General features: G+C 41.5%; 1 protein-coding gene across 1 annotated transcript in view; it reads right to left on the reverse strand.

The window, feature by feature from the left end:
* ZCCHC17 (zinc finger CCHC-type containing 17) overlaps positions 1-25,127 on the reverse strand; it is a 53,048-nt gene that overhangs the window by 22,443 nt on the left and 5,478 nt on the right. Inside the window, exons 2-5 of the mRNA XM_066269829.1 lie at positions 15,618-15,738; positions 7,208-7,265; positions 1,933-2,033; positions 585-676 (exon numbers count right to left, since the gene is read on the reverse strand). Of these exons, the coding sequence (XP_066125926.1) occupies positions 585-676; positions 1,933-2,033; positions 7,208-7,265; positions 15,618-15,683 (317 nt within the window). The 5' untranslated portion in view covers positions 15,684-15,738. The remainder of the gene's footprint in view (positions 1-584; positions 677-1,932; positions 2,034-7,207; positions 7,266-15,617; positions 15,739-25,127) is intronic.

A 25,127-nucleotide genomic window follows, 5' to 3' on the forward strand; every position in this document is an offset into this window, starting at 1 on the left:
AGGTGGTATATTCAGAATACAGTTATCTTAAACTACAAGCATCTAAACCTCACTGGAACTGCTGCCCCTGCTTACCTTACCCTCCCATTCGAGCTCTACCTTTTTCAGTCCCAGTGCTAGGAGAGAGGCAAATAGCAGGTGCTTCATGAATGCTGTTGGCTCACCGGTTAACGGGCAGAAGCAGAAAAAGAGTAAGAATAAGGGGAAGGAAACAAAACCAGCAATGGAGCATTTCAAGTATCTTTAAGGTTATATAACTCATTAATATAACAATCTATAAATGGCAGGGTTCCCAGGTCAGCCTGATTCACTAGCAGTGGTCGGCAAACTCATTAGTCAACAGAGCCAAATATCAACAGTACAATGATTAAAATTTCTTTTGAGAGACAAATTTTTTAAACTTAACCTATATAGGTAGGTACATTGTTATTAACTTAATTAGGGTACTCCTAAGCTGGCCAAAGAGCCACACTCAAGGGGCCAAAGAGCCACATGTGGCTCACGAGCCGTGGTTTGCTGACCACTGAACTACAGCATTCTCTGGTTTAAGAGTAGAATTTTAGTCTTTCCGAACCTTTACCTACTCAATGATAACGTTGTTGGGGTCGAGGTCCTTCCCAGTCCCTTGGTTGACAACTTTCATGGAGAGGGATACTTTTATTCTATCATTTTTTATCTGAAAAAGATAAAAGCAAAGTCACCAAAGTTTACAGTACATCATTTAGACTTCTGGTCTAGGATTATCTAAGAATCCAACTTTTTTCATCATATTTCCTTTTCCTTTGGGTCTCAGCTCACACACCACCTCGTTCTTGACTACTTTACCTAAATTTATCACTCATATTGTTTGACTCCATTACAGTACTTACCATAATTTATAATTATTTTTAATTTATATAAGCTCTATAACAGCTGGAGTCATCTGTGTCTGGTTTGCCCTTGTATCCCTCAAACCTAGTGCATATTAAGCTCTCAAATATTGTTGAATAATATTTTTCAGGCCTGTCTCCCCTGCCACCCTCTGGCCGAAGAGCAGGCCTCAGTGCATGTACATATTTGTACATATTTCTCCTGTGGTCTGCCCACACCCACAGCCCACATGCCCTCAAGTGAGATGTTAACAGGGTCTTTCGGAGCTTTCTCACTTCCCTAAGGGTGCATTGTGCCAGGTATTAGGAAACATGACTGTAAATTCTATGCTCTTTTTGCTTTGGTTCAAACTGAAGTGTACCTGGCAAGAATTCTCTAAAGTTTATGAGAAAACTATTAAAGACTAGTCCCATAGATTATTTCCTTTTCTCCTTTTAGTTCTTTAAATTTTTTTGTTGTTGTTGTTTTGTTTTTCTTCATATCCACCATTTGGGTAGACTTCAGGGAGGGAATTTTTTTTCTTTTTTAGTTGATTTGAGAAGGTGGGAGGGAGAGAGAGAGAGAGACAGACAGACAGACAGAGACAGATAGGAAGATAGATCTGTTCCTGTACGTGCCCTGACCTGGGATCGAACCAGCAACCTCTGTGCTCTGAAACAACGTTCTAACCCCATAATGGCAAACCTTTTTATAAAAACCGCCCACTTTTGCAGTGCTGGTCAACCTGGTCCCTCCCGCCCACTAGTGGGCATTTCAGCTTTCATGGTGGGCGGGAGAAGAATAACCAAATGGCACCACGACTGGCCCACCTTGAAAGCTGGACAGCTAGTACTTGTTGCACTACACCCCTTGTATTTCACACCATTCCTTTTGAGTTTGCAGGAGAGGCAGCCAGAAGGTTTAAACTAAGGTTAGACTATGATGGCAGGATTCAAAATAAGGTTCTCAACCACAGTAAACATATACACATTCACCACCATGAAATACCAAAAAAAAAAAAAAAAAAAAATCCCAGCTTTTCCTAATCCTTTCTAACCAGACAGAAGTTGCACAGAACTTTACCTCACGACCAATAAGCTTCACCCATACTTTGTCTCCAACATCTACTATCTCAGAGGGCTTATCCACACGACAGGATGACATGTGAGTTCGATGAACCAGACCTGGGGAAAAGAAAAATAAATAAAATAAAGCACAAGATGTGTCTGGTATTATACTCTATGTCTGCTATATATACTCTACATAAGAAGGTAACAGTAAGATGCGAGTTGGGGATTCACTGAAAAAAAATGTTCATTAATTTAAAATTGCAAATTAAAACAATTTGAGATCATTTTTTATACCTAATAACTAACAAGTAATCTTTTTTCAAATTATAAGAGAAAGTTTACAGAGGTGGTAGGGGTGAGCCAGCTGGGTATGAGCTCAGGAAACAAGTCACAGGTGCAGAAGGAGGGCCCTTGGAGCTTAGATGAGAGAAAGGCAAAGGGAACGCCCCAGGGGGAAGAGGAGGGGAGGGAAAGGCAAGGGCACGCTTCCCAGAGGCAGAGCACATGAGCAGTCCCTAACAAATATTCTTTAAAATAATGCTTAATGTTAGTAAAATGTTATACAATAACTATATTATACTTATATAATATGGTAAAAATACAAGTTGGTAAAAATTTTTAGAGCAAAGGGCATAAAGATGATTATACCTTTGATGCAAAAATATCATTGAAATTTTTCCAAAAGAAAAAAACCTCATAGGGGCAAAATCTCATGGGCATTATAAAAATACTGGCAGTATTATTACCTACAAAGGTTAAAAATAAAAATTAAAAAATAATCTAAATTACCAATAATTGAAAAATAGCTTGGTAAACTGGTAAATCTATCAAAAGCAAGAGTAAGCAGCTATTTAAGTGACAGTTACAGAAGATAAGTATGATAGATGTTAACTGAAAAAGAAATATAAATAAGGTACAATTTTTAACCTATTAACTTAGCAAAATATTTAGGAAATAATACCAAAAGTTGATAAGAGTATATTAAAATAAGAAATATTACTAAGGCTAGTATAGATTTTCAGAAATCATTTAGCAACGGCTATCAAAAGGAATAAAATATTTAATAAAATCAATTTTAGAAGAATTAAAATATGTAATAACTATTAAATAACTTAATAAGGACACTTAATAAAATATTTATAACATATCTGCCAAGGTCCTTTCCTAGGAGAATACCTTCATTACATTCTAAAGTAATCTGGTCAGTCCGCGTAATTTGGTTGGAGCTGATCAAACCCCCAACCGTGGACACATGACACAGGCTTAGTCAGTCAATGTACTTTACCTCCTGGCCACAGTAATTGATTGGTTCAAGGACAGATAGACACAGGACACCAGCTAAACCAAATCATCTTTCTCAAGATTTGTCAGGATTATAAACCACAAGAAGTTACCAATGCCCATCTTTACCACCAGGTGGCAAGAGTCAGCCAGAGGGAAGCAAAGAAGAGCATCAGCAATCAAGAGACAAAGCCTTGAAGGTGTAAATAAAACTTGCTGGAAGCTGTGTTTATCCTGCACTCCCAGCAAAATTCACAAAACAGTCTGATGGGGCGGTGGCGCAGTGGATGGAGCGTCGGACTGGGATGCGGAGGGCCCAGGTTCAAGACTCCAAGCTCGCCAGCTTGAGCGCGGGCTCATCTGGCTTGAGCAAAAAAAAAAGCTCACCAGCTTGGACCCAGGGTCGCTGGTTCGAGCAGGGGGTTACTCGGTCTGCTAAAGGCCCGCGGTCAAGGCACATATGAGAAAGCAATCCATGAACAGCTAGGGTGTCGCAACAAAAAACTGATGATTGATGCTTCTCATCTCTCTCCATTCCTGTCTGTCCCTATCTATCCCTCTTCTCTGACTCTCTCTCTGTCTCTGTAAAAAGAAAAAATAAAATAAATAAAAAATAAATAAAAATTCACAAAACATTTCTCAATTGTTTATGTCCCTGCACCAAGAGTTCTGACTAGTAATTAATTTGATATACAATCACTTCCGGGACTCTGTCCTAAAAAAATAATCTTATTGTACACAGAAAAAGCTATATGCATCTGGGAAAACAATCTACATCAAAATATGCAAGGTAGGAGGGGCACAAAGAAAACCAGTTAGAAGGTGATGGAATACAATTGGGCTTTGGGTAATGAGAATGCAGCATAATCAAATGTCAAAATAACCTAGAGATGTTTTCTCTGAACATATGTACCCTGATTTATCAATGTCACCCCATTAAAATTAACAAAAAAAATATGCAAGGTAATTTTAAGAAATAAAAAATTAAAAACAACCTACTATCCAGCAAGTGTAATAGTTAAATGAACTATAGTATAGCCACTTGATAGTCCATCAAAAACGATGTTCAAAAGATTAAATAAAAATATGTCAATGATTCAGTTTTAGTTCATCTTTATTAAATGCCTACTATGTGCCAAGAACTACAGGCAATTAGCATTTTTCCATGTAAATAACAAAATACAATGCAAAATTGTATAATGTGATCATAAATGCTTAAAATAACTTTTATTTTTATAATTTCATTTAAAAATTAAATTTAACAGGGTGACATTGATCAATGAGTACACAGGTTTCAGGTAAACATTCCTATAGCATTTGAACTGTTGATTGTGTTTGTGTACCCATCATTTTCCATCACATTTGTCCTTCTTGCTTAAAACAGATTTTCAAAAATTACAAAGAAATGATCCAAAATGTTAAACAAGGGTATAGAATTGCAGGTTTTTTTCTTTTGCTTATTTTCAAATGTTTTATTAATCATAGAGAAAACTACATCTATTCTGAGGAAATCAAATATAATTAATAATTATTTTAAATGAATATATACCAGGAATCAAACTAAGAAAAAAAAACTGATAAAGCAAACAAAGATTTATATTTAAAATAATCGTCCTCCCTTAGAGTTCTTGGCAAAATTATTAACACTTATTGGCCGGTCAAGGCACACACAAGCAACAAGCAAGCAGTGAACAATTGAAGTGAAGCAGCTATGACTGATACTTCTCGCTGTCCACAACCCTCTGTTAAATCAATAAATAAAATCTTTTAAAAATAAAATAAATGAAAGATGGAAAAATGTTTATAAGTCATTAAGTATAAAAATTGACAAAAGTGAATGTATAATCTTAATCTCAGTGTTAAACTTTATGTGGATATGTAATTATAAAGAAACACACTAAGCCTGTCTGGTAGTGGCATAGTGGGTAGAGCACAGAGCTGGGATACTGAGGTCCCAGGTTCAAAACACTGAGGTTGCTAGCTTGAGTGCAGGCTCATCAGGCTTGGGTGCAGGATCATCAATGTGATCCCAAGGTTGCTGGCTTGAGCAAGGGGTTGCTGGCTTGAGCAAGGGGTCACTGGCATGGCTTGAGCCCCCCAGTCAAGGCACATATGAGAAGTGATCAATGAACAACTAAAATGATGCAACTACGAGTTGATGCTTCTCATCTCTCTTCTTTCCTCTCTCTTTCAAAAAAAACACAAAAAACAGAATACCAAAATGCTATCAGTGCCTATCTCTGTGTGGTCATTTATTCCCCTTATTTTTTCATAAGCATGCAATCATAATGTAAAATGATATGTACACATTGATTGAAATTATGTAAAACTATGTCTCATATGGACACAGACAAAAGGAAATATAAAAATAGGTATACTAGAGTGTAGGAGTTTTATAATAAGGCATTAATGGCTTATTATGAAAAAGCCTTGATTTATAGGGTGAATTAAACAAGGGAAATGGTCCAGTGCTCAGTTTTTAATGTAAAAGTCAGGTGCACAGCTATACATCTAAGTCTGTAGCTCAGAGGAGGCATGTGAAATGGAGATGTAAGTGGAGGAGTCTTTCAGCATGTAGATGCTTATATACTAAAATATATTAACCAGCCTGACCAGGCGGTGGCGCAGTAGATGGACTCGGATGCCAAAAACCCAGGTTCAAGACCCCGAGGTCGCCAGCTTGAGCGCGGGCTCATCTGGTTTGAGCAAAAGCTCACGAGCTTAAACCCAAGGTCTCTGGTTCGTGCAAGGGGTTACTCGGTCTGCTGAAGGTCCGCGGTCAAGGCACATATGAGAAAGCAATCAATGAACAACTAAGGTGTCGCAATGCGCAACAAAAAATTAATGATTGATGCTTCTCATCTCTCCAGTCCTGTTTGTCTGTCCCTGTCTAGCCCTCTCTCTGACTGTCCCTCTGTCTCTGTAAAAAATAAATAAATAAATAAAAATAATTAAAAAAAAAAAATATATATATATATTAACCAGATTGTCAGTTTAGTGATTGGTTCAGGGACAGACACGTTCACCAACTTAGTACTGTACCTAGCTAAATCTCTTTGAGCAGGCTGCCAGTCTCTAAAACTTGCCTTTTCTACTTACTACAATTGTTTTTTTTGGGTTTTTTTTTGCATTTTTCTGAAGCTGGAAACAGGGAGAGACAGTCAGACAGACTCCCGCATGCGCCCAACCGGGATCCACCCGGCACGCCCACCAGGGGCGACGCTCTGCCCACCAGGGGGCGATGCTCTGCCCATCCTGGGCATCGCCATGTTGCGACCAGAGCCACTCTAGCACCTGAGGCAGGGGCCACAGAGCCATCCCCAGCGCCCGGGCCATCTTTGCTCCAATGGAGCCTTGGCTGCGGGAGGGGAAGAGAGAGACAGAGAGGAAGGTGCGGCAGAGGGGTGGAGAAGCAAATGGGTGCTTCTCCTGTGTGCCCTGGCTGGGAATTGAACCCGGGTCCTCCGCACGCTAGGCCGACGCTCTACCGCTGAGCCAACCGGCCAGGGCACTACAATTGTTTTGAGAAACAAATAAGATTATAGATGTGAAAGAGATACTCCAAAAATGTTCAACAAATGCCTAGCAACATATGAAGAAAACTTAAAGCATTATATATTATATAGATAGATTATACTACTATTTCCTTTCCATGTGCCATAACTAGAAAACTCACAATGTTAGCCTTAGAGAGTAACTTGCCCTCCCCCAAATCCTAAGACCAAAGGTCAAGTGACTTGCCTAGGGTCACAGGTAAAATCTGGGGAAGACCTGGTTCCATAAGTGAACCCAAGAAGCTATACCCCAACCCTCCCTCCAAGTCAGAAAGCACCATTCTTCTGAGGTAAGGCCTGCTAAAAATCAACTGTCATTGCTTGTCTATATTCATATCACTAAACAAAAACAAACCTTCTGCCTAAAATGTAGAGCCTGTAATTAGGATGTGGTGGGGGTGATAGCAAAGACAATGTAATGGGAAGGCTGAATTTCATGTTATAGGTTCCCACCTTGCTTCCGACAGCCTGGAATTTTGATAAAGGCTCCATAGTCTGTCACCATAGCAACCTACAAAGACAAAAAAAAGAGAAAAAAATCAATGTCACAGAAATGAGACTCTCTTCTGTAACAGTTAACCTAGTCTTCCTGAATTTCCACTTGATATTGACTGCCTCTGTCTATCTGCTGCAAAACTGCCTAACAGTAATATTCTGTCAAATATTCTTTCTATTCTTTTAAAAATTTACACTGACAGGCATGTGTGAACCCATTAAAAACACTAGTGAGATTGGACTATTGTCAGATGGTATGACAGTACCTAGGAATGCCTACATCCCATGCCTATTAAAATCTCCAGGCCCTGGCCGGTTTGGCTCAGTGGTAGAATGTCAGCCTGGCATATGGATGGCCCAATTCAATTCCTGGTCAGGGCACACAGAAGAAGCACCCATCTGCTTCTTTACCTCTCCCCCTCTTCTCTCTCTCTCTCTCTTGCTCTTCCCCAACTGCAGCCATGGCTTGACTAGAGCGAGTTGGCCCCAGGTGCTAAGAATGGCTCCATGGCTTCTACCTTGGCACTGAGAATAGCTTGGTTGCTGAGCAACGGAGCAAAGCCCCAGATGGGCAGAGCATCACTCCCCAGTGGGCTTGCCAGTTGGATCCCAGTCGGGGTGCATGCGGGAGTCTCTCTCTGCCTCCCCTCCTCTCACCAAATAAAAAAAAAAAAGAGAGATCTCCAGAGAAGTATATGAATAAAAGGAATAAAGAGCAGAAAATCAGGTACTAAAGTTACATTTTATACTAGCTGGACTGAGACCTCCAATCTCAATACAGAGAACTTTAAAATTTGGGAAACATGATGTAGGACACACCCCTTTTTCCTAAACTTCAAATCATACCAGACCAGCTTGGGCCTTGTGGCTATTTTGGTTGAAGCATCATCCTGATATGCCAAAGTTGTGGATTTGATCCCTGATTGGGGCATATGCAAGAGTCAGCCAATGAATGCATGAATGGGTAGAACAACAAAAATTGATGCTTCTCTCTCTCTCTCTAAAATCAATCAATAAATTTTTTTTAAAATCAAAGCAGACCACATAGCCTGCTCTAGTTTACTTTAAACCAGAGTGTGAGTTTTATCAAGATAATCAGAGAAAAAGCCAATACATAGATATCTGACAGAAACTGAAAAGATACAATAAGAGAGAGAAAGAGTTGCCCTAAAGTCTTATACAGTCCTAAAATGGAGGGAATAGATGTTTGACCAGTCTGTATGTACTATGTAATATGTAACAGTAATAAAAGGCCCCAATCCCTGGCCAGATAAATCATTACTCCTGACTACCTCTCTCTCCTCCCCTCTCTTCTCTAGCCCACCCCCCTCACCTATGGATTGGGATTAAAGTTGTCACTACATACGATGTTTATCGTAAATTCATTATTATTTTCGTAAGGTGTTCAATAAAATCTTACATATATAAACTTTACTCTTTTCAGTGAGTTTAATTAGTTGTTCACTGTTTCAGCTTCACCACAGCTACAAGGGGATGTAATAAGATTACCCCTGCTGTACTGTTATTTATTAATATATACTGAATACCCACTACATGTAAAACACTATTCCAAGTGCTTTACATAATCCTCATGACAACACAGGATTTGGTACTATTATTATGCTCATCTGATAGGTGACAAAACTGATGCATTGGAGAAACAAAGCAATCTGACCAATATTCAAAGCTAGTGAGTAGCAGTGCCATGACCCAAACCCAGAGAATTCCAACTACACTAGAGCTGCTCATGGGTTCTCTTTAACTACAAATTTCTAGCAGGCAAAAGCAACATGACAGTTGGTATCTGCTCCTGGCAACAACTTTAGGAAGCATAAATGGTGGGTTCCCATGTTGCAGATGAGGTGAAACAGCATAGGTATAAAAAGAGCACAGGCTTTGGAGTGAAAGATGTGACTTCTAATCCTAGCTCTCCACTTCTTACCCGTGGGATCTTGGACACAATTGCCTTTCAGGGCCTAAGTCCCCATTGAACTCACCTCGCTTCTGCAGATAACAAGTGATGATGTACGTAAAGCGCCAGGCACTGGTATCTGGCACCCAACGTACATTTAATAAATGTTCGATTCTAATAACTTACAGTCCAAGACACTGAAGCACAGAAAGTAGTGACTACTGAAAAGGCATACAACTAACTATATACAAGGTAGGCACAGATCCTAGGTCCCTTGACTCCTACCTAGTCCAGTGCCCCCTCTTCACCAAATAGCATCATTACTCACTTAAATGTTAGGATAAAAATAGATTTAAATTTCCATTCTCATTTGTTAATGAGGATATTGAGACAGAGCACTTGAACCAACTCTCCAAGACAGAGGATTATAAATGGGTTAAGAACCAAAAGTTCGGCCCTGGCCGGTTGGCTCAGTGGTAGAGCGTCGGCCTGGCGTGCAGAAGTCCCGGGTTCAATTCCCAGCCAGGGCACACAGGAGAAGCGCCCATTTGCTTCTCCACCCCCCCTCCCCCTCTCCTTCCTCTCTGTCTCTCTCTTCCCCTCCTGCAGCCGAGGCTCCATTGGAGCAAAAAATGGCCCGAGTGCTGGGGATGGCTCCTTGGCCTCTGCCCCAGGCGCTAGAGTGGCTCTGGTCGCAACAGAGCGACGCCCCGGAGGGGCAGAGCGTCGCCCTTGGTGGGCATGCTAAATTCACAAAGCAATTTGTTTTCTGGAAGACAGGACCACATAGATAAAAAAGATGACTTTAAAATTTTAATTATAATAAAAGTCCCTTCTTTCTGAACCACTTTGGCTCCAGGGTTCTAAAAAGAGGGCAAAGATGTCTCATATTGTGTAACAACATTATTGTAACAACATTATTAAAAGATATAACAATCTAGCCGGTTCGAAACCCTGGGCTTGCCTGGTCAGGGCACATATGGGAGTTGATGCTTCCAGCTCCTTCCCCCCTTCTCTCTCTCTCCCTCTCCTCTCTAAAATGAATAAAATAAATAAATAAATAAATAAAATAAAAAAAATAAAAGATATAACAATCTAATAAACTTAAAAGTAGCATCTGGAAATTGAAGCCCAAATCACATTGCTGTTGTAAATTAAGACAATCTCACTTTTCAATCCTGAAGTTCCAGTGTCACATTATGATCTTTTGAGGAAATATTTTAACAGACCTTAATTTGGCCTCTCCCAAAAGGAAAGGTTAATGTGCTCCAGAATGGATGCACTCAACTACTCAGTTAGGAAAAGGCATTCGTGACTATTTCCAGCACCAGGTGTTTCCTTCACTGTGTCTCCCAGGGTACAGTCACAGTTAAAATGAACAGAACAGCACCTGCTGTAGATGATCACAGTCTGCCCTTGTGTCCCCAGATTTAGTCAAACAGCTCAGGGGGAAAAAATTCAGTAATTAATTATCTCAACTAAACTCAGGGCTTGGCTAAAATGAATTTACCATCTTCAGATTAGAGGTTGCTTCACCCTTGAAACTAGTTATCTCCATAAAGTATATGAGAAAATGAGGCTCAAAGACATAAGTTACTTCTGCAAAGTCACAAAGTTAGAAGGTAGCATGGCCAGGCAGAGAACAAAAGGATTTTTCCTTTCAGACCAATGCAATTTCTACCTTACCAACAGTAATCTCCCCACATCATTTATTTTCAAACACAAGGAAAGTTAATTTACAAAGCCACAGAGATAGAAAAAGTGAGCCAGCTGGGCTGCATGGGCTCAGGAAATAGTTAAAGGCAAAAGAAGGGCCCTTACTGCTTAGGAGGAAGAAAGAGAGCAAAAGTACAGGTCTTGAGGGGAAAGACACCTGTGTGCTCTAAGCACACACCCTGGGGAAGAAGAGAGTGGGAAGGCCAAACCCCAATTGCCAGTGCTATGCCTGTATCCCCAACCATGCTTAATGGACAAGAGAAAGGTGAATACTGGCCTCTCAGCTATTTGGTCACTGGGCCCCTCAGCTCTTCTCAGCTCGCTAAAGGGAAGAACTGCTAGAATATGAACTGCACCACCAATTTCTTCAATGATAATAGGACCTAAGAGACTTGGGATCAATTTAAATCAAATGTTTACTGAGTACCTATATGCAAGGTGCCATGTCACGGACTTTGAAATAAAAACAACTTAAAAGCCTGACCAGGCCCTGGCCGGTTGGCTCAGCGGTAGAGCGTCGGCCTTCCGTGTGGGGGACCCAGGTTTGATTCCCGGCCGGGGCACATAGGAGAGGCGCCCATTTGCTTCTCCACCCCCCCCCCCCTCTTTCCTCTCTGTCTCTTTCTTCTCCTCCTGCAGCCAAGGCTCCATTGGAGCAAAGATGGCCCGGGCGCTGGGGATGGCTCCTTGGCCTCTGCCCCAGGCGCTAGAGTGGCTCTGGTCTCGGCAGAGCGACGCCCCGCAGGGGCAGAGCATCACCCCCTGGTGGGCAGAGCGTCGCCCCCTGGTGGGCGTGCTCGGTGGATCCCGGTTGGGCACATGCGGGAGTCTGTCTGACTGTCTCTCCCCGTTTCCAGCTTCAGAAAAATACAAAAATACAAAAAAAAAAAAAAAAAAGCCTGACCAGTGATGGCACAGTGGATTAAGCGTCAACCTGGAATGCTGAGGTGGCCAGTTCGAAGCCCTGAGGTCTCTGGTTCTGAGTGCAGACTCATCAGTGCAGGGTTGCTGGCTTGAGCAGAGGATCATCCACACAATCCCAAAACTCGCCAACTTAAGCCCAAAGGTCACTGGCTTGAGAAGGGGACACTGGCTCAGCCCCAGTCAAGGTATGTACAAAAAACAATCAATGCACAACTAAAGTAAAAGGAACTATCATATATGTTGATGCTTCTCACCCTCTCTCCCTTCCTGTCTCTCTCTTTCTCAAAAAAATAAAGACACCCAGCCTATATTAAAATGAATTTGAAGTAGCTGCCAAGATACATGAGACAACCATGACCTCTGATCTCCAGTAACTCACTCTTGGGACATACACATATATAAGTAACAATACAAGACAGACTATAATTAATGTCATCATAGGGAAAAAATGACTGTGGAATAACCTCATTTACCATCTAGCTTCCTCCTATGCCTCAATTCGGTCAAGAGTTCTCAGGTGGGTCTTTCAGTTTCCCCAATGCACTTATGTACAGTTAAACAATCCCAGCTACAGTGGAGCAGAAAGTAGACTTGGAGAGAGAACTTTAAAATCCCAGCTTCACCATTCATTAACCATTTGGACATTACCTAACTTCTGAGAATAGTTTCCTTACCCATAAATAGAGTTAACAATTTCTTTGAAGAGAGTAAATTACAGAATGTGTGAAAGTGCTGATTTATATTAGGCTTGCATTTTTTAAAAAAATTTTAATGTAACCAGATTTTCTTTATAAATATTAGGCACTCATAGCCCTAGCCGGATAGCTCAGTTGGTTAGAGCCTTGTCCCAAAGTGCAGAGGTTGCTGGTTCGATCCCTGGCTAGGCACATACAGGAACAGATGTTTCTGTCTCTTTCCTGCTCTCTCCTTTCCCCTCTCTAAAATCAATAAAATAAACTATATATATATAATCCAACAAACACTCATGAAATGTTTGTTGGATCAATAATTTGAAAAAGTTTACTTCCAATTTATCACGAAATTTCTCTATCCTTAATTCTAGTCACTTCTAAACCATCATTTTTCAAAATGTGCTCCTGAAATACTAAGCTAGAACAATAATAAAGTTCTCTTGCTACATTATCTAGCCCATCCATCCTGATAGTAAGATATAAAACCTACACTAATACATCCTTATCTCATATAAGAATAAAAAGCTATAGGTCAGGAGTCACTTGATTAGAAATCTGAGTCAGTCTGTGGAGGGCAGAGAATTCTTTCTTTTGTGCAATACCTGACAATCAGGGCTTCATGATCAGAAAAATCCATTTCATCTCCAATATTACCACTTCCTTTTCCTGAGCCTTGTTACTTTGACCTATAGGAGTTCTACAGGCTTTAAAAGACAAAGGTTCTAGCCTGCCTAGGCGGTGGCGCAGTGGATAGAGAGTTGGACTGGGACGCAGAGGACCCAGGTTCCAGACCCCAAGGTCGCCAGCTTGAGCCCAAGGTCGCTGGCTCGAGCAAGGGGTCATTTGCTCTGCTATAGCCCCCGGGTCAAGGCACATATGAGAAAGCAATCAATGAACAACTAAGGTGCCGCAACAAAGAATTGATGCTTCTCGTCTCTCTCCCTTCTTGTCTGTCTGTTCCTATCTGTCCCTCTCTCTGACTCTCTCTCTCTCTGTCACAAAAAAAAAAAAAAAAAAAAAAAAAGACAAAGGCTCTAAGAGCAGAACTGTTTACTATCTGTTAGAATTTATCACCCTTGGTATCTTGACTGTTATATTACAAGTTGGGATCAACTTAACAGAAGCTAAGAGCCACAGTTATCTATAAACAACTGAGTCATAAAATGTGTCTTCAAAGGCTTCACATTATTAGCAGGTAAAAAACATTTGTTTTACCACAAAAAAAACACAAAGTAAATATCAATGCTTTAAAAATGATATAGTTAAGCCTGACCAGGCAGTGGCACAGTGGACAGAGTGTCGGACTGGGATGCAGAAAACCCAGGTTCAAAACTCCAAGGTCGCCGGCTTGAGCACAGGCTCACCAGCTTGAGCGTCACCAGCTTGAAGCCCAAGGTTGCTGGCTTGAGCAAGGGGTCACTCACTCTGCTGTAGCCACCTGGTCAAGGTACATATGAGAAAGCAATCAATGAACTAAGGTGCCACAACGAAGAATTGATGTTTCTCTTCTCTCTCCCTTCCTGTCTGTCTATCCCTACCTGTCCCTCTAACTCTGTCACAAAAAAAAAAAAAGATACAGTTAATACTATAGGCTCTCATTAGACTTTGAAAACAGTTTTTTGGCTGTATTTCTGCTTCAAGAGAGGAAAGATGATGTTAATGAATTACTGCCATGTCTCCAGCACTGTATTTTTATAGATGACAGCTTATTTAACCATCATGGCAATCCTATGGAAGTAGTTCTCTTAATTTAATAAATAAAAAAGCTTAGACTCAAACATTTAAGTGACGGTATCAAGGATCACACAGTAAGTAAAAGAGCTAGGGCTGGAATCCAGGTTTTGTCTTGTTCAAAAGCCTCTACTTCAAAAACAAATAAAATGCTTTCCTCCTCAAAGTTTGTTCATTCATTCATTCATTCATTCAGTAATCAAAGATATATTGAGAACCTATTATTTTCTACCGACATACCTAGGATTAAGATAGACAACGCTGAACAAAAGAAGCAGAGCTCCTCATGGAGCTTAGTGTCATGTGAAGAAGAGAGACATCAAACAATGGCACAAATAAATGCAGGATGAGTTTATTTACTTATGATGAAAAAAGATCTGAGGAAATGACATTAGATCTAAGACCCAAAAGAAAGAGAAGTTAGTGGGAAAGTAGGGTTAGAAGCAACAATATGTGCAAAAGTCCTGAGAAGGAAGGAAGCTTAGAATGTTCACAGAGAAAGGAAGACAGTGGCTGGGGAACAAGTAGAGTAGGACAAAACAACACTGTCAGATTAGATAAGGGCTAAGTCACGCAAGGGTCATGAAATCAAGTTTGAATGTATTCAAGTATAATGAGAAGCTTAGAAAAGTTGTGAGAAAGCTACATAGTCCAATCTTTTAAAAATGATATTTTGGCCATGATACAGAGAACAGATTAGAGAGGAATGACAACAGAAGTAGAGATCCCAGTAAGGGCCAAAGAAGAGATGAAGAGCTTGAATTAATGAGGTGCCACACAGAGTGACACCCTGGAGGGGCAGAGCATCGTCCCCTGGTGGGCAGAGCGTCGCCCCTGGTGGGCGTGCCGGGTGGATCCCAGTCGGGCGCATGCGGGAGTCTGTCTGACTGTCTCTCCCCGTTTCCAGCTTCAGAAAAATACAAAAAAAAAAAAAAAAATTAGGTGCCACAATAAAAAAGTATACAGACCACAGATATATCTAGGAGGTAGAGATGATAGGACTTGCTAATGAACTGAAAAGGAGGGAAAATCAAAATCAAATCAAGAGGAAATATCAAAAATGATGCCAATTTTTAGCACAGGTACCTGAATAGACAGTAGTTCCATTTGCTGATAAGGAAAAGACTAGGACAGATTTGATAAGAAAATAAAAAATTCAGTTTAAAACATAAACCAGAGGTGCTATAAGATATCCAAATGAAGATGTCAAGTTTACAGCCAGAAGTCTGGAGCATAGAAGGGGTACAGGTGCTAGCCACATGCTCCACTAGCCCTTTCCATTTAAACGGTAATGCTCAAGATATTCTCAAGCGGACAGGTGCTCCAAACCCAGCTGCTCTCACCTCAATATATACTTAACAAACGCTAAGTTTTCAAAGCCAAAAGAATATACCTCTCCTTGGAAAATAGTGTATAGAGCAGGCAAGTTCTCCATGGTCTCGGGTCTTCCTGAATTCATCCTTAATGTCCTATGGTTCCTCCATATCTCTTCTGCTAAAGCTAATTCAAGTGTCCTGTCACAAAGAAATAAAACAAACAATAATTTGAGAAACATGTGACTTAAGGAAGAAAAGTGTAGACAATCCAAAGCTAGCTGCTACAAAGTAATAACACAGATTTAACACCATGTACTTTTACTCAAACCTCTTTTGTCTACTTTAATTGTGGGGAGTTTTGGAAAATTTAATCTTATTTCTTTTTAATTTGATACTTACTCAAGGCTATTAGTTTACTGTTTTCATTTTTATTTTAGTGAGAGAAAAAGAGAGAGACAGGAAAGGAGAGAAATGAGAAACATCAACTCGTAGTTACAGCACTTTAGTTGTTCACTGCTTCTAATACATGCCTTGACCAGGGCTCCAACTGAGCCAGTAACGCCTTGCTCAATCAAGCCAGAGACCTTGGGCTTCAAGCCAGCAACCAGGGGATCATATCAATGATCCCACACTCAAGCCAGCAACCCCATGCTTAAGCTGGTGAGCCTGCGCTCAAGCCAGATGAGCCTGCACTCAAGCCAGTGACCTCGAGGTTTCAAACCTGGGACCTCGGCATCCCAGGTCGATGTTCTATCTACTGTGCCACCACCAGTCAGGCTGTTTCTTGTTTTTTTATTGCTATTGTTGGTATTCTTTTGCCAAGGGAAGGTTTTAGGGATAAATGTATATGGATCTTTTTAAAAAAAGAAACAATAATAGTAAAAAAAGCCAACAACTATCAAGCACTTACCATGTCCAGGCACTGTGCTAACTAAGTAAGCACTCAACATGCAATATCTCACTGAATCTTCAAGTCTCAAGATGTAGGTTCTGATATTATCATATTATATAGATGAGAAAACCAAGGCTTCCAGAAGGCAAATTTCTATGCCTATGTCAAAAAGCCAGGAAATGGTGGAGTCAAACTATTGCTGTCACCAGAGTCCACGCTTTTAATCATTATATTAGGTGTTAAATTTAAAGGGGCTTCAAAAGACAAATAGGTTACTTTTCTCCTGATAAAATTAAAAATACACATGCTCCTTTTAAAAGTTCAATTTTTACCCTGGCCAGTTGGCTCAGTGGTAGAGCGTCAGCCTGGCGTGCAGAAGTCCCGGGTTCGATTCCCGGCCAGGGCACACAGGAGAAGCGCCCATCTGCTTCTCCATCCATCCCCCTCTCCTTCCTCTCTGTCTCTCTCTTCCCCTCCTGCAGCCAAGGCTCCATTGGAGCAAAGATGGCCCGGACGCTGGGGATGGCTCCGTGGCCTCTGCCTCAGGCACTAGAATGGCTCTGGTCACGACAGAGCGACACCCCGGATGGGCAGAGCATCGCCCCCTGGTGGGCGTGCCGGGTGGATCCCAGTCGGGCGCATGCGGGTGTCTGTCTGTCTCCCCGTTTCCAGCTTCAGAAAAGTACAAAAAAAAAAAAAAAGTTCAATTTTTATTTTAATTGTTTATATCTCTTTTATGTTCAGTGGTCTTTTAATGGAATCATGAAATCATTAATTGCCATTTTCTTAATATATTTTAGCAATTCTTACATATATACATATATACCCATATCTTTTTTTAATGCTTACATTATAACTCATTGTTTTTTTATACCAAATTTATATAACTATTGATATTTATGAATCATGTTAAAATACAGATTACAATTCTGAGGTGATGCCTTTACAGTTTCCACAAGCTGCCAAGTGATACTGATGCTGCCTTAGTAACAAGTCTTACTGCCTTGGAGTTGAATGGAACCTTCCTTAGAGGTACTCTTGTTCAGCCTACTGGGTTGTTGCTCTTTTTTACTTCAAAAGATATTTTATTTGAGTAACGCATATTCAATATGAAAAATATGAATGCAGAAAAATAGAAAGAAAAATTTTAATCAATGAACTTCTCTATCACTCAAAGACAATGTGTTAACTGTGAGGTCAGTTGGCAATGGGAGAAGATCACATAAGGAACCAGGTCCAGGACTTTGGCTGGAACCACCCACACCCATGTCCGCCAAAAGAAACTTCCCAGAAACACTTTGGAAAAGAACGATTGTCTGTCAGCCAATGATATTTCACCATGTCATATCAACCCGACCACCCTACCGACGCTATAAATTACCCCCCCCCCAAGTGGGAGAATCTGTGTGACTTCTCTAGCCCATCTCTCGGACCAGAGAACCTCGTCTGGGATATGCTCTACTAAATAAAGCTTTTGTTATTCCACATTTGGTGGCTACGCCCTTTCTTCCTCAGTGGGGAAATACCTTACATTTGGTGCTGAAACCCAGGAGGAGCTTGAAGTCTGCAAGGGACAGCTCCGCTCCTCTCCCCTTCCCTTCTGAGGAAGAACAGGATCTCCGACCTCCCACTCACTTTGGCACGTGGTACAGTCAGTCCCCTGCCTCCAGCCTCCCCTCAGTTCTTTCCACGGAGACTCCCTGTCCATAATCGCAGCTATTTCAGGGACCTCTTATTCCTTCCAAGTGTGTGTGTGCCTGTGGAGACGTCCCGGACACTCCTACTCTACCTGACTGTCCGGTGGCCAGAGCTTGAGTTGCGGGGCGCGAATTCTCATCTCTGACCACTCTGAGACTGGGGGGGGCAGCCATGGGGGCAAAGGAATCTAAACCTGACTCTAAAACACCCCTGGGGTGCCTTATCCGGAATATCTCAAACATTGATCCCTCCCTAAAGAAGAAGAAACTAATATTCTTCCGCAATGTGGCCTGGCCACCACATACCCACTGGATAACCAGACCAGGTGGTCTCCTGAAGGGACTTTCGATTTTAACACCCTTACTGATTTACGAAACTATTGCCAAAAAACTGGGAAATGGTCAGAGATCCCTTATATTCAGGGCTCCTGGCATTTGCGCTTCCATCCTAATCTCTGTGCTGGCTGCTCTACAGCGCATGTCTTTTTTGGCCAGAGAAACTTCAGCTAAACCCTCCACTCCTGATCTTTCCTCCTTCACTGATCTCCAACTATCTCTCCCTTCTGCACAACCCCCGGGGGCGCCCCTCTCTGGCCCCTCTGTGGACCTCTTCTGCTCAGGTCTCTTCCCTCCAGGAAGCCCCCTCCCCTGCCGGCCAGGAGCCCCTCCTTTCTCCGCTGTTCTTAAGCCCCTCGTCCATCAGGCCCTTCTCCACTGGACATTGGCCCTCACGCGGGTTTACAGGGCTCCTGACCCCATGGCCCAACCCCGGTCTTCTTGCAGGAAGGCCTGGCCCTGTCCTGACTCCAGCTCCAGTGTTTCCGGCTGGATCTGGGTGCCAGGCTCCCCAGGAGCCCCCCTCCTCTTATTCTCAACCCAAGATCTGATGAACATGGCATTTAAGGGTTTTTTGGGGTTTTTTTTTTATATTTTTCTGAAGCTGGAAACGGGGAGAAACAGTCAGACAGACTCCCACATGCGCCTGACCGAGATCCACCCAGCACGCCCACCAGGGGGCGATGCTCTGCCCCTCTGGGGCGTCGCTCTGCCGCGACCAGAGCCACTCTAGCGCCTGGGGCAGAGGCCAAGGAGCCATCCCCAGCGCCCGGGCCATCTTTGCTCCAATGGAGCCTTGGCTGCAGGAGGGGAAGAGAGAGACAGAGAGGAAGGAGAGGGGGAGGGGTGGAGAAGCAGATGGGCGCTTCTCCCGTGTGCCCTGGCCGGGAATCGAACCCGGGACTTCTGCACGCCAGGCCGATGCTCCACCACTGAGCCAACCGGCCAGGGCCGCATTTAAGGTTTTTAATGGTCAGGAGAAACAGGCCGATGCTACTCGCCAGGCCCGCGTGCAGCAGAAGGCGACACTCTAAACCCAGGTTCTTGTGGCAGCCCTGAGGCCAGCAGAGCAACAGGGGCAAGGCATAGAAGGTGACCGACCCAAGTCCGGGCCGCAAAGAGGAACCCCACCAGGAGCTCGCTTTAAAAACAGCAAAGAGGGTCACTGGGTCTGACAGTGCCCTGCCTGAGGCTGCTCACTAAGCCCTGCCCTGACTGCAAGCAGCTCAGTCACTGGCAGAGTGATTGCCCCCTTTGGGCAACAGGCTCTTCCTTGGCGCCTCTACATGGAGGACAAGCCACCCAAATGGGAGGCCAAGCCAGCCAGGCGGGCCCATTGCTCGAACTTCTTGGCCTCATGGACGACTGCCGTGACCCGGACTCGGAGACCCCCATCACCCTCGCTGAGCCCAGAGTAACACTGCAGGTAGCAGGTAAGTCCATCTCATTTCTTGTGGACATGGGGGCTACCTTTTCTGTTTTGCCATCATACTCTGGACTTCTAGTTCCCTCACAGGTCTCGATTATAGGAATGGATGGGACCCTGTCCTTTCCTCTTCCCACACGACCCCTGACATGCAGTTCCCCTTTTCGCACTTGTTCTTAGTTATGCCCTCATGCCCTGTACCCCTTCTGGGATGGGACATTCTACAAAGTCTCGAAGCCACTATCCAGCTGACAGCATCTTCCCACCTACTCCTACCACTCCTGACTGAAGGCTCCCCCACTACTACAGATCACCCTAACCTGGTCACACCCCGTATTCCACCAGATATTGCCAACCCTCAATTCTGGGACACTTCTACCCCTGTGGTAGCAACTCACCACCCACTTGTACACATCCACTTGAAGAATTCTTCCCAATTCCCATCTAGACCCCAATTCCCTATTTCAGCAAGTCACCACCAGGGCCTTAAACCAATAATTACCCGCCTCTTAAACCAAGACTTACTCATCCCCATGGACTCTCCCTGCAATACCCCCCCCCCCATCCTTTCTGTTCAAAAACCTTCAGGGGCTTATCGCCTCCTACAAGACTTACACCTAATCAACAAGGCGGTAGATCCCCTTCATCCAGTAGTCCCTAATCCCTACACATTACTGTCACACATTCCCTCAGACACCACTCACTTCACGGTCCTAGACCTCAAGGATGCCTTCTTTACCATTCCTCTACATCAGTGGTAGTCAACCTGGTCCCTACCACCCTCTAGTGGGCATTACAGCTTTTATGGTGGGCGGTAGTGGAGCAACCAAAGTATAAATAAAAAGATAGATTTAACTATAGTAAGTGGTTTTATAAAGATTTATTCTGCCAAACTTAGTGAAAATCCGACATAAAGTACTTAGTAAGTATTATTATATGCTTTAACTTGCTGTAACCCTGCTTTATAAATTTTATAAAGTTACTTCCCTACTTTATAAATCACCATTACTGTGGAACTGGTGGGTGGTCAGAAAATTTACTACTAACAGAGATACAAAAGTGGGCGGTAGGTATAAAAAGGTTGACTACCCCTGCCTTACATGAACAATTCTATGAATATTCCAAACCACATTTTCCAGAGCTCTTCCTTTTTACGTTGCTGTGGATTTTTTAACTGAATTTATTGGGATGACATTGGTTCACAAAACCATACAGACTTCAAGTGTACAACCCAATAAACATCATCTGCACAATGCATCATGTGCCCATCACTCCAAGTAAAGTCTCTTTCTATTCCTATTCTCCCACCTTTGCCCACCTTCACCTACCCACCCCCAGTCCCCTTTCCCTCTGGCTGTCACCACACTGCTGTCTGCGTCTCTGTGTTATAGGTACTGTACATGTTTTTCTGCTTAATCCCTTCACCTTCTTTCATCCAGCCCCCCAAACCCCTACTCCCTGACAACTGTCAATCTGTTCCTGTATCCATGCCTGTTTCTATCTTGTTCATCCGTTTATTAGATTCCACATATAAATGAGACATATGGTATTTGTCTTTCTTTTACTGGCTTATTTCACTTAGCGTAATAATCTCCAGGTCCATCCATGCTGTTGTAAAAGGTAAATTTTCTGTTTGTTCTTTTTTTCTTTACAGCCAAATAGTATTCCATTGTGTACCACAGCTTTATAATCTACTCATCTCGTCTACTGATGGGCACTTGGGCTATTCCCATATCTTGCCTATTATAAATAACGCTGCAATGAACAAAGAGGTATATATATTCTTTTGAATTAACATTTCGAATTTCTTTGGATATACTCCTAGAAGTGGAATCACTAGGTCAGAAGGCAGTTCCATTTTTAAGTTTCTGAAAAAACTCCATACCGTTTTCCAGGGACTGCACCAATATGCATTCCGACTGTGGATGTTGTAGACCCTGGGGTGGTGGGTAGGTATCCCTGTGATGAGGTAGGGGTAGGGCGGTGGCGGGGATGGCGCCGTAGCCATGTGGGCCCACGCGAAGTCGCCCTGGCCGGCCTCCAGGTTGTAGGTGGGCGGCCCCTCCGCCTACAACAGTTCATGAGGGTAAGTCCCTTTTCTCCACATCCTGGCCAGCACTCGTCTTTTGTTGATTTTTTGATGATAGCCATTCTGACAGGTGTGAGGTGATATTTCATTGTGGTTTTAATTTGCATCTCTCCGATAAGTTATGTTGAGCATTTTTTCATGTCTATTGGCCATACGTTACATCCGCTTTGGAAAGGTGTCCATTCAGGTTCTTTGCCTATTTTTTAATTGTATTGTTTGGGTTTTTTTGGTGTTGAGTTTTATAAGTTCTTTATATATTTTGGATATTAGCCCCTTATCAGATGTATTATTGGCAAATATGTTGTCCCATTTAGTGGGTTCCCTTTTCAATTTGTTGGTTTCTTTTATTATGCAAAAGCTTTTTAGTTTGATGTAGTCATGTAATTTTTTTTCTTTGCTTCCCTTGCCCAAGGAGGACATATCAGCAAAAATATTGCTATGAGAAATGTCTAAAATTTTACTGCCTATGTTTTCTTCTAGGATTTCTATGGTTTTATTAATTACATTTAAGACATATCCATTTTGAGTTTATTCTTATGTATGGTGTAAGTTGGTGGTCTAGTTTAATTTTTTTGCACTTATCTTTCCAATTTTCCCAACACTATTTACTGAAGATTCTCCTTACACCTACCCCATATGTTCTTGCCTCCTTTGTCAATTATTAATTGACCATAAAGGTGTGCATTTATTTCTGTGCTCTCTATTCTGTTACATTGCCTGTTGTTATAGCAATACCATATTGTTTTGATTATGACAGATTTGTAGTATAGTTTAATATCAGGCAGTGTGATCCCTACAGCTTTGTTTTTCTTTCTCAAAATAGCTGAGACTATTTGGGGTCTTTTGTGGTTCCATAAAACTTTTTGGAATATTTGTTCTATACCTGTGAGATATGCCATTGGCATTTTAACAGGAATTGTGTTGAACCTGTAGATTGCTTTGGGTAGCATGGACATTTTAATGACATTAATTTTTCCTATCCACGAATGCAGTATATGCTTCCAGTTATTTGTATCTTCCTCAATTTCTTTCTTCAGTATCTTATCATTTTCTGAGTACAGGTCTTTTACCTCCTTGGTTAAGTTTATTCCTATGTAGCTTATTTTTGTTTGTTGCAATGGTAAATGGGATTGTCTTCTTAATTGCTCTTTCTGATAGTTCATCATTGGTGCAGAAAAATGCCATTGATGCCTTGCCTGTGGTGGTGCAATGGATTCAATTGTTGACCTGTAATGCTGAGGTCATTGGTTTGAAACCCTGAGCTTGCCTGGTCAAGGCACATATGACAAGCAATCAGTCAACAACTAAAGTGAAACAATTGAGTTGATACTTCTCGCTCCATTCCTCCCCCCCCCCCCGTAAAATCAATAAATAAAATCTTTTTAAACAATGCAACTGATTTGTGAATATTAATTTTTGTATGCTGCTACTTTGCCAAATTCATTTATTAGATCTAGTAGTTTTTTGGTGGACTCTAGAATTTTCTATATATGGTATCATGTCATCTGCACATATGACAATTTTACTTCCTTCTTTCCAACTTAGATGCCTTTTCTATCTTTTTATTGTCCAACTGCTATTGCTAGTACTTCTAGCACTTGGTTGAACAGAGAGTAAAAGCAAACATCCCTGTCTTATTCCTGATCTAAAGGGAAAGAAACACTTTTAGTTTTTGTCTATTGAGTACAATGTTGGCTGTGGGTTTGTCATATATGGCCTTTACTATGTTGAGGTATGATCCTTCTATTCCCACTTTGCTGATTTTTTATCATAAATGGGTGCTGAATTTTATCAAATGCTTTTTCTGCATCTACTGATATGATACTGTGATTTTTATCCTTCATTTTGTTTATGTCATATATCATGTTTATTGATTTGCAAATATTGTACCAACCTTGCATCCCTGGAATAAATCTCACTTGATCATGGTACATGACCTTTTTAATGTATTGCTGGATTCAGTTTGTTAAAATCCTGAGATTTTTTAGCATCTGTGTTCATCAGGGATATTGACCTATAATTTTCTTTCTTTGTAGGGTCTTTATCTGGTTTTTTGGAATTAAGATAATGCCAGCCTCATAAAAAGAAGTTGGAATCTTTTGTCATCTTGAATTTTCTGAAACAGTTTGACAAGGACAGATGTTAGTTCTTTGAATGTTTGGTAAAATTTGCCTGTGAAGCCATTTGCTCCAGGACTTTTGTTTGCTGGGAGTTTTTTGATTACTGCTTCAATTTTACTAGTTGTAATCAGTCTCTTCAGATTTTCTGATTCTTCCTGATTCAGTTTTAGAAGATGGTATGTTTCTAGGAATTTGTCTGATTTGTTGGCATACACTGTAGCTGTTCATAGTATTTTCTTACACTCATTTGTATTTCTGTGATGTCAGTTATTTCTTTTCTTTCATTTCTGATTTTATCAGTTTGGGTCCTCTTTTTTTCTTGATAAGTCTGGTTAAAGGTTCATCAATCCTGTTTATCTTTTCATTGGTTTCATTGATCTTTTAGGTTTTTTTTTTTTAGTCTCTGTGTCATTTATTTCCACTCTGATCTTTATTACTTCCTTCCTTCTACTTATTCTGGCTTTGTTTGTTATTCTTTTGCGAGTTCTTTAGGTGTAGGGTTAGATTATTTTCTTGCTTCTTTAGGTAGGTCTGTAATGCTAAGAACTTTTTTCTCAGGACTTCTTTCACTGTGTCCCATAGATTTTGGGTTGTTATGTGTTCATTTTCATTTGTTTCCAGGTAACTTTGATTCCTTCTTTGATCTCACTGTGAACCCATTCATTGTTTAATAACATGTTATTTAGCATGTGTTTGAATGTTTCTCAGGTTTTTAAAATTGTAATTAATATCTAATTTCATACCATGTGGTCAGAGAAGATACTTGATGATTTCAATATCTTGAACTTAATTTTTATTTTCTGTCCTAACATACAGTCTCTCTTTGAGAATGTTCTATGTGCACTTGAAAAGAATGTATAATATACTCTGCTGCTTCAAGATAAAATCAGTCTCCTGGTTTGGAACAGAGAGGAAACTAGCAATCTAGTGGCTCTCAACCGTGTCCCTTTACTCTACTGGGTAAATCACTGCTACATAAAAATTAAGCTACCAGTACTGTCCTCAGCTCTTTTTTCCTCCCCATTAC

The sequence above is a fragment of the Saccopteryx bilineata genome, chromosome 3 (assembly GCF_036850765.1).
Source record: "Saccopteryx bilineata isolate mSacBil1 chromosome 3, mSacBil1_pri_phased_curated, whole genome shotgun sequence".
In the NCBI taxonomy this organism is placed as follows: Eukaryota; Metazoa; Chordata; class Mammalia; order Chiroptera; family Emballonuridae; genus Saccopteryx; species Saccopteryx bilineata.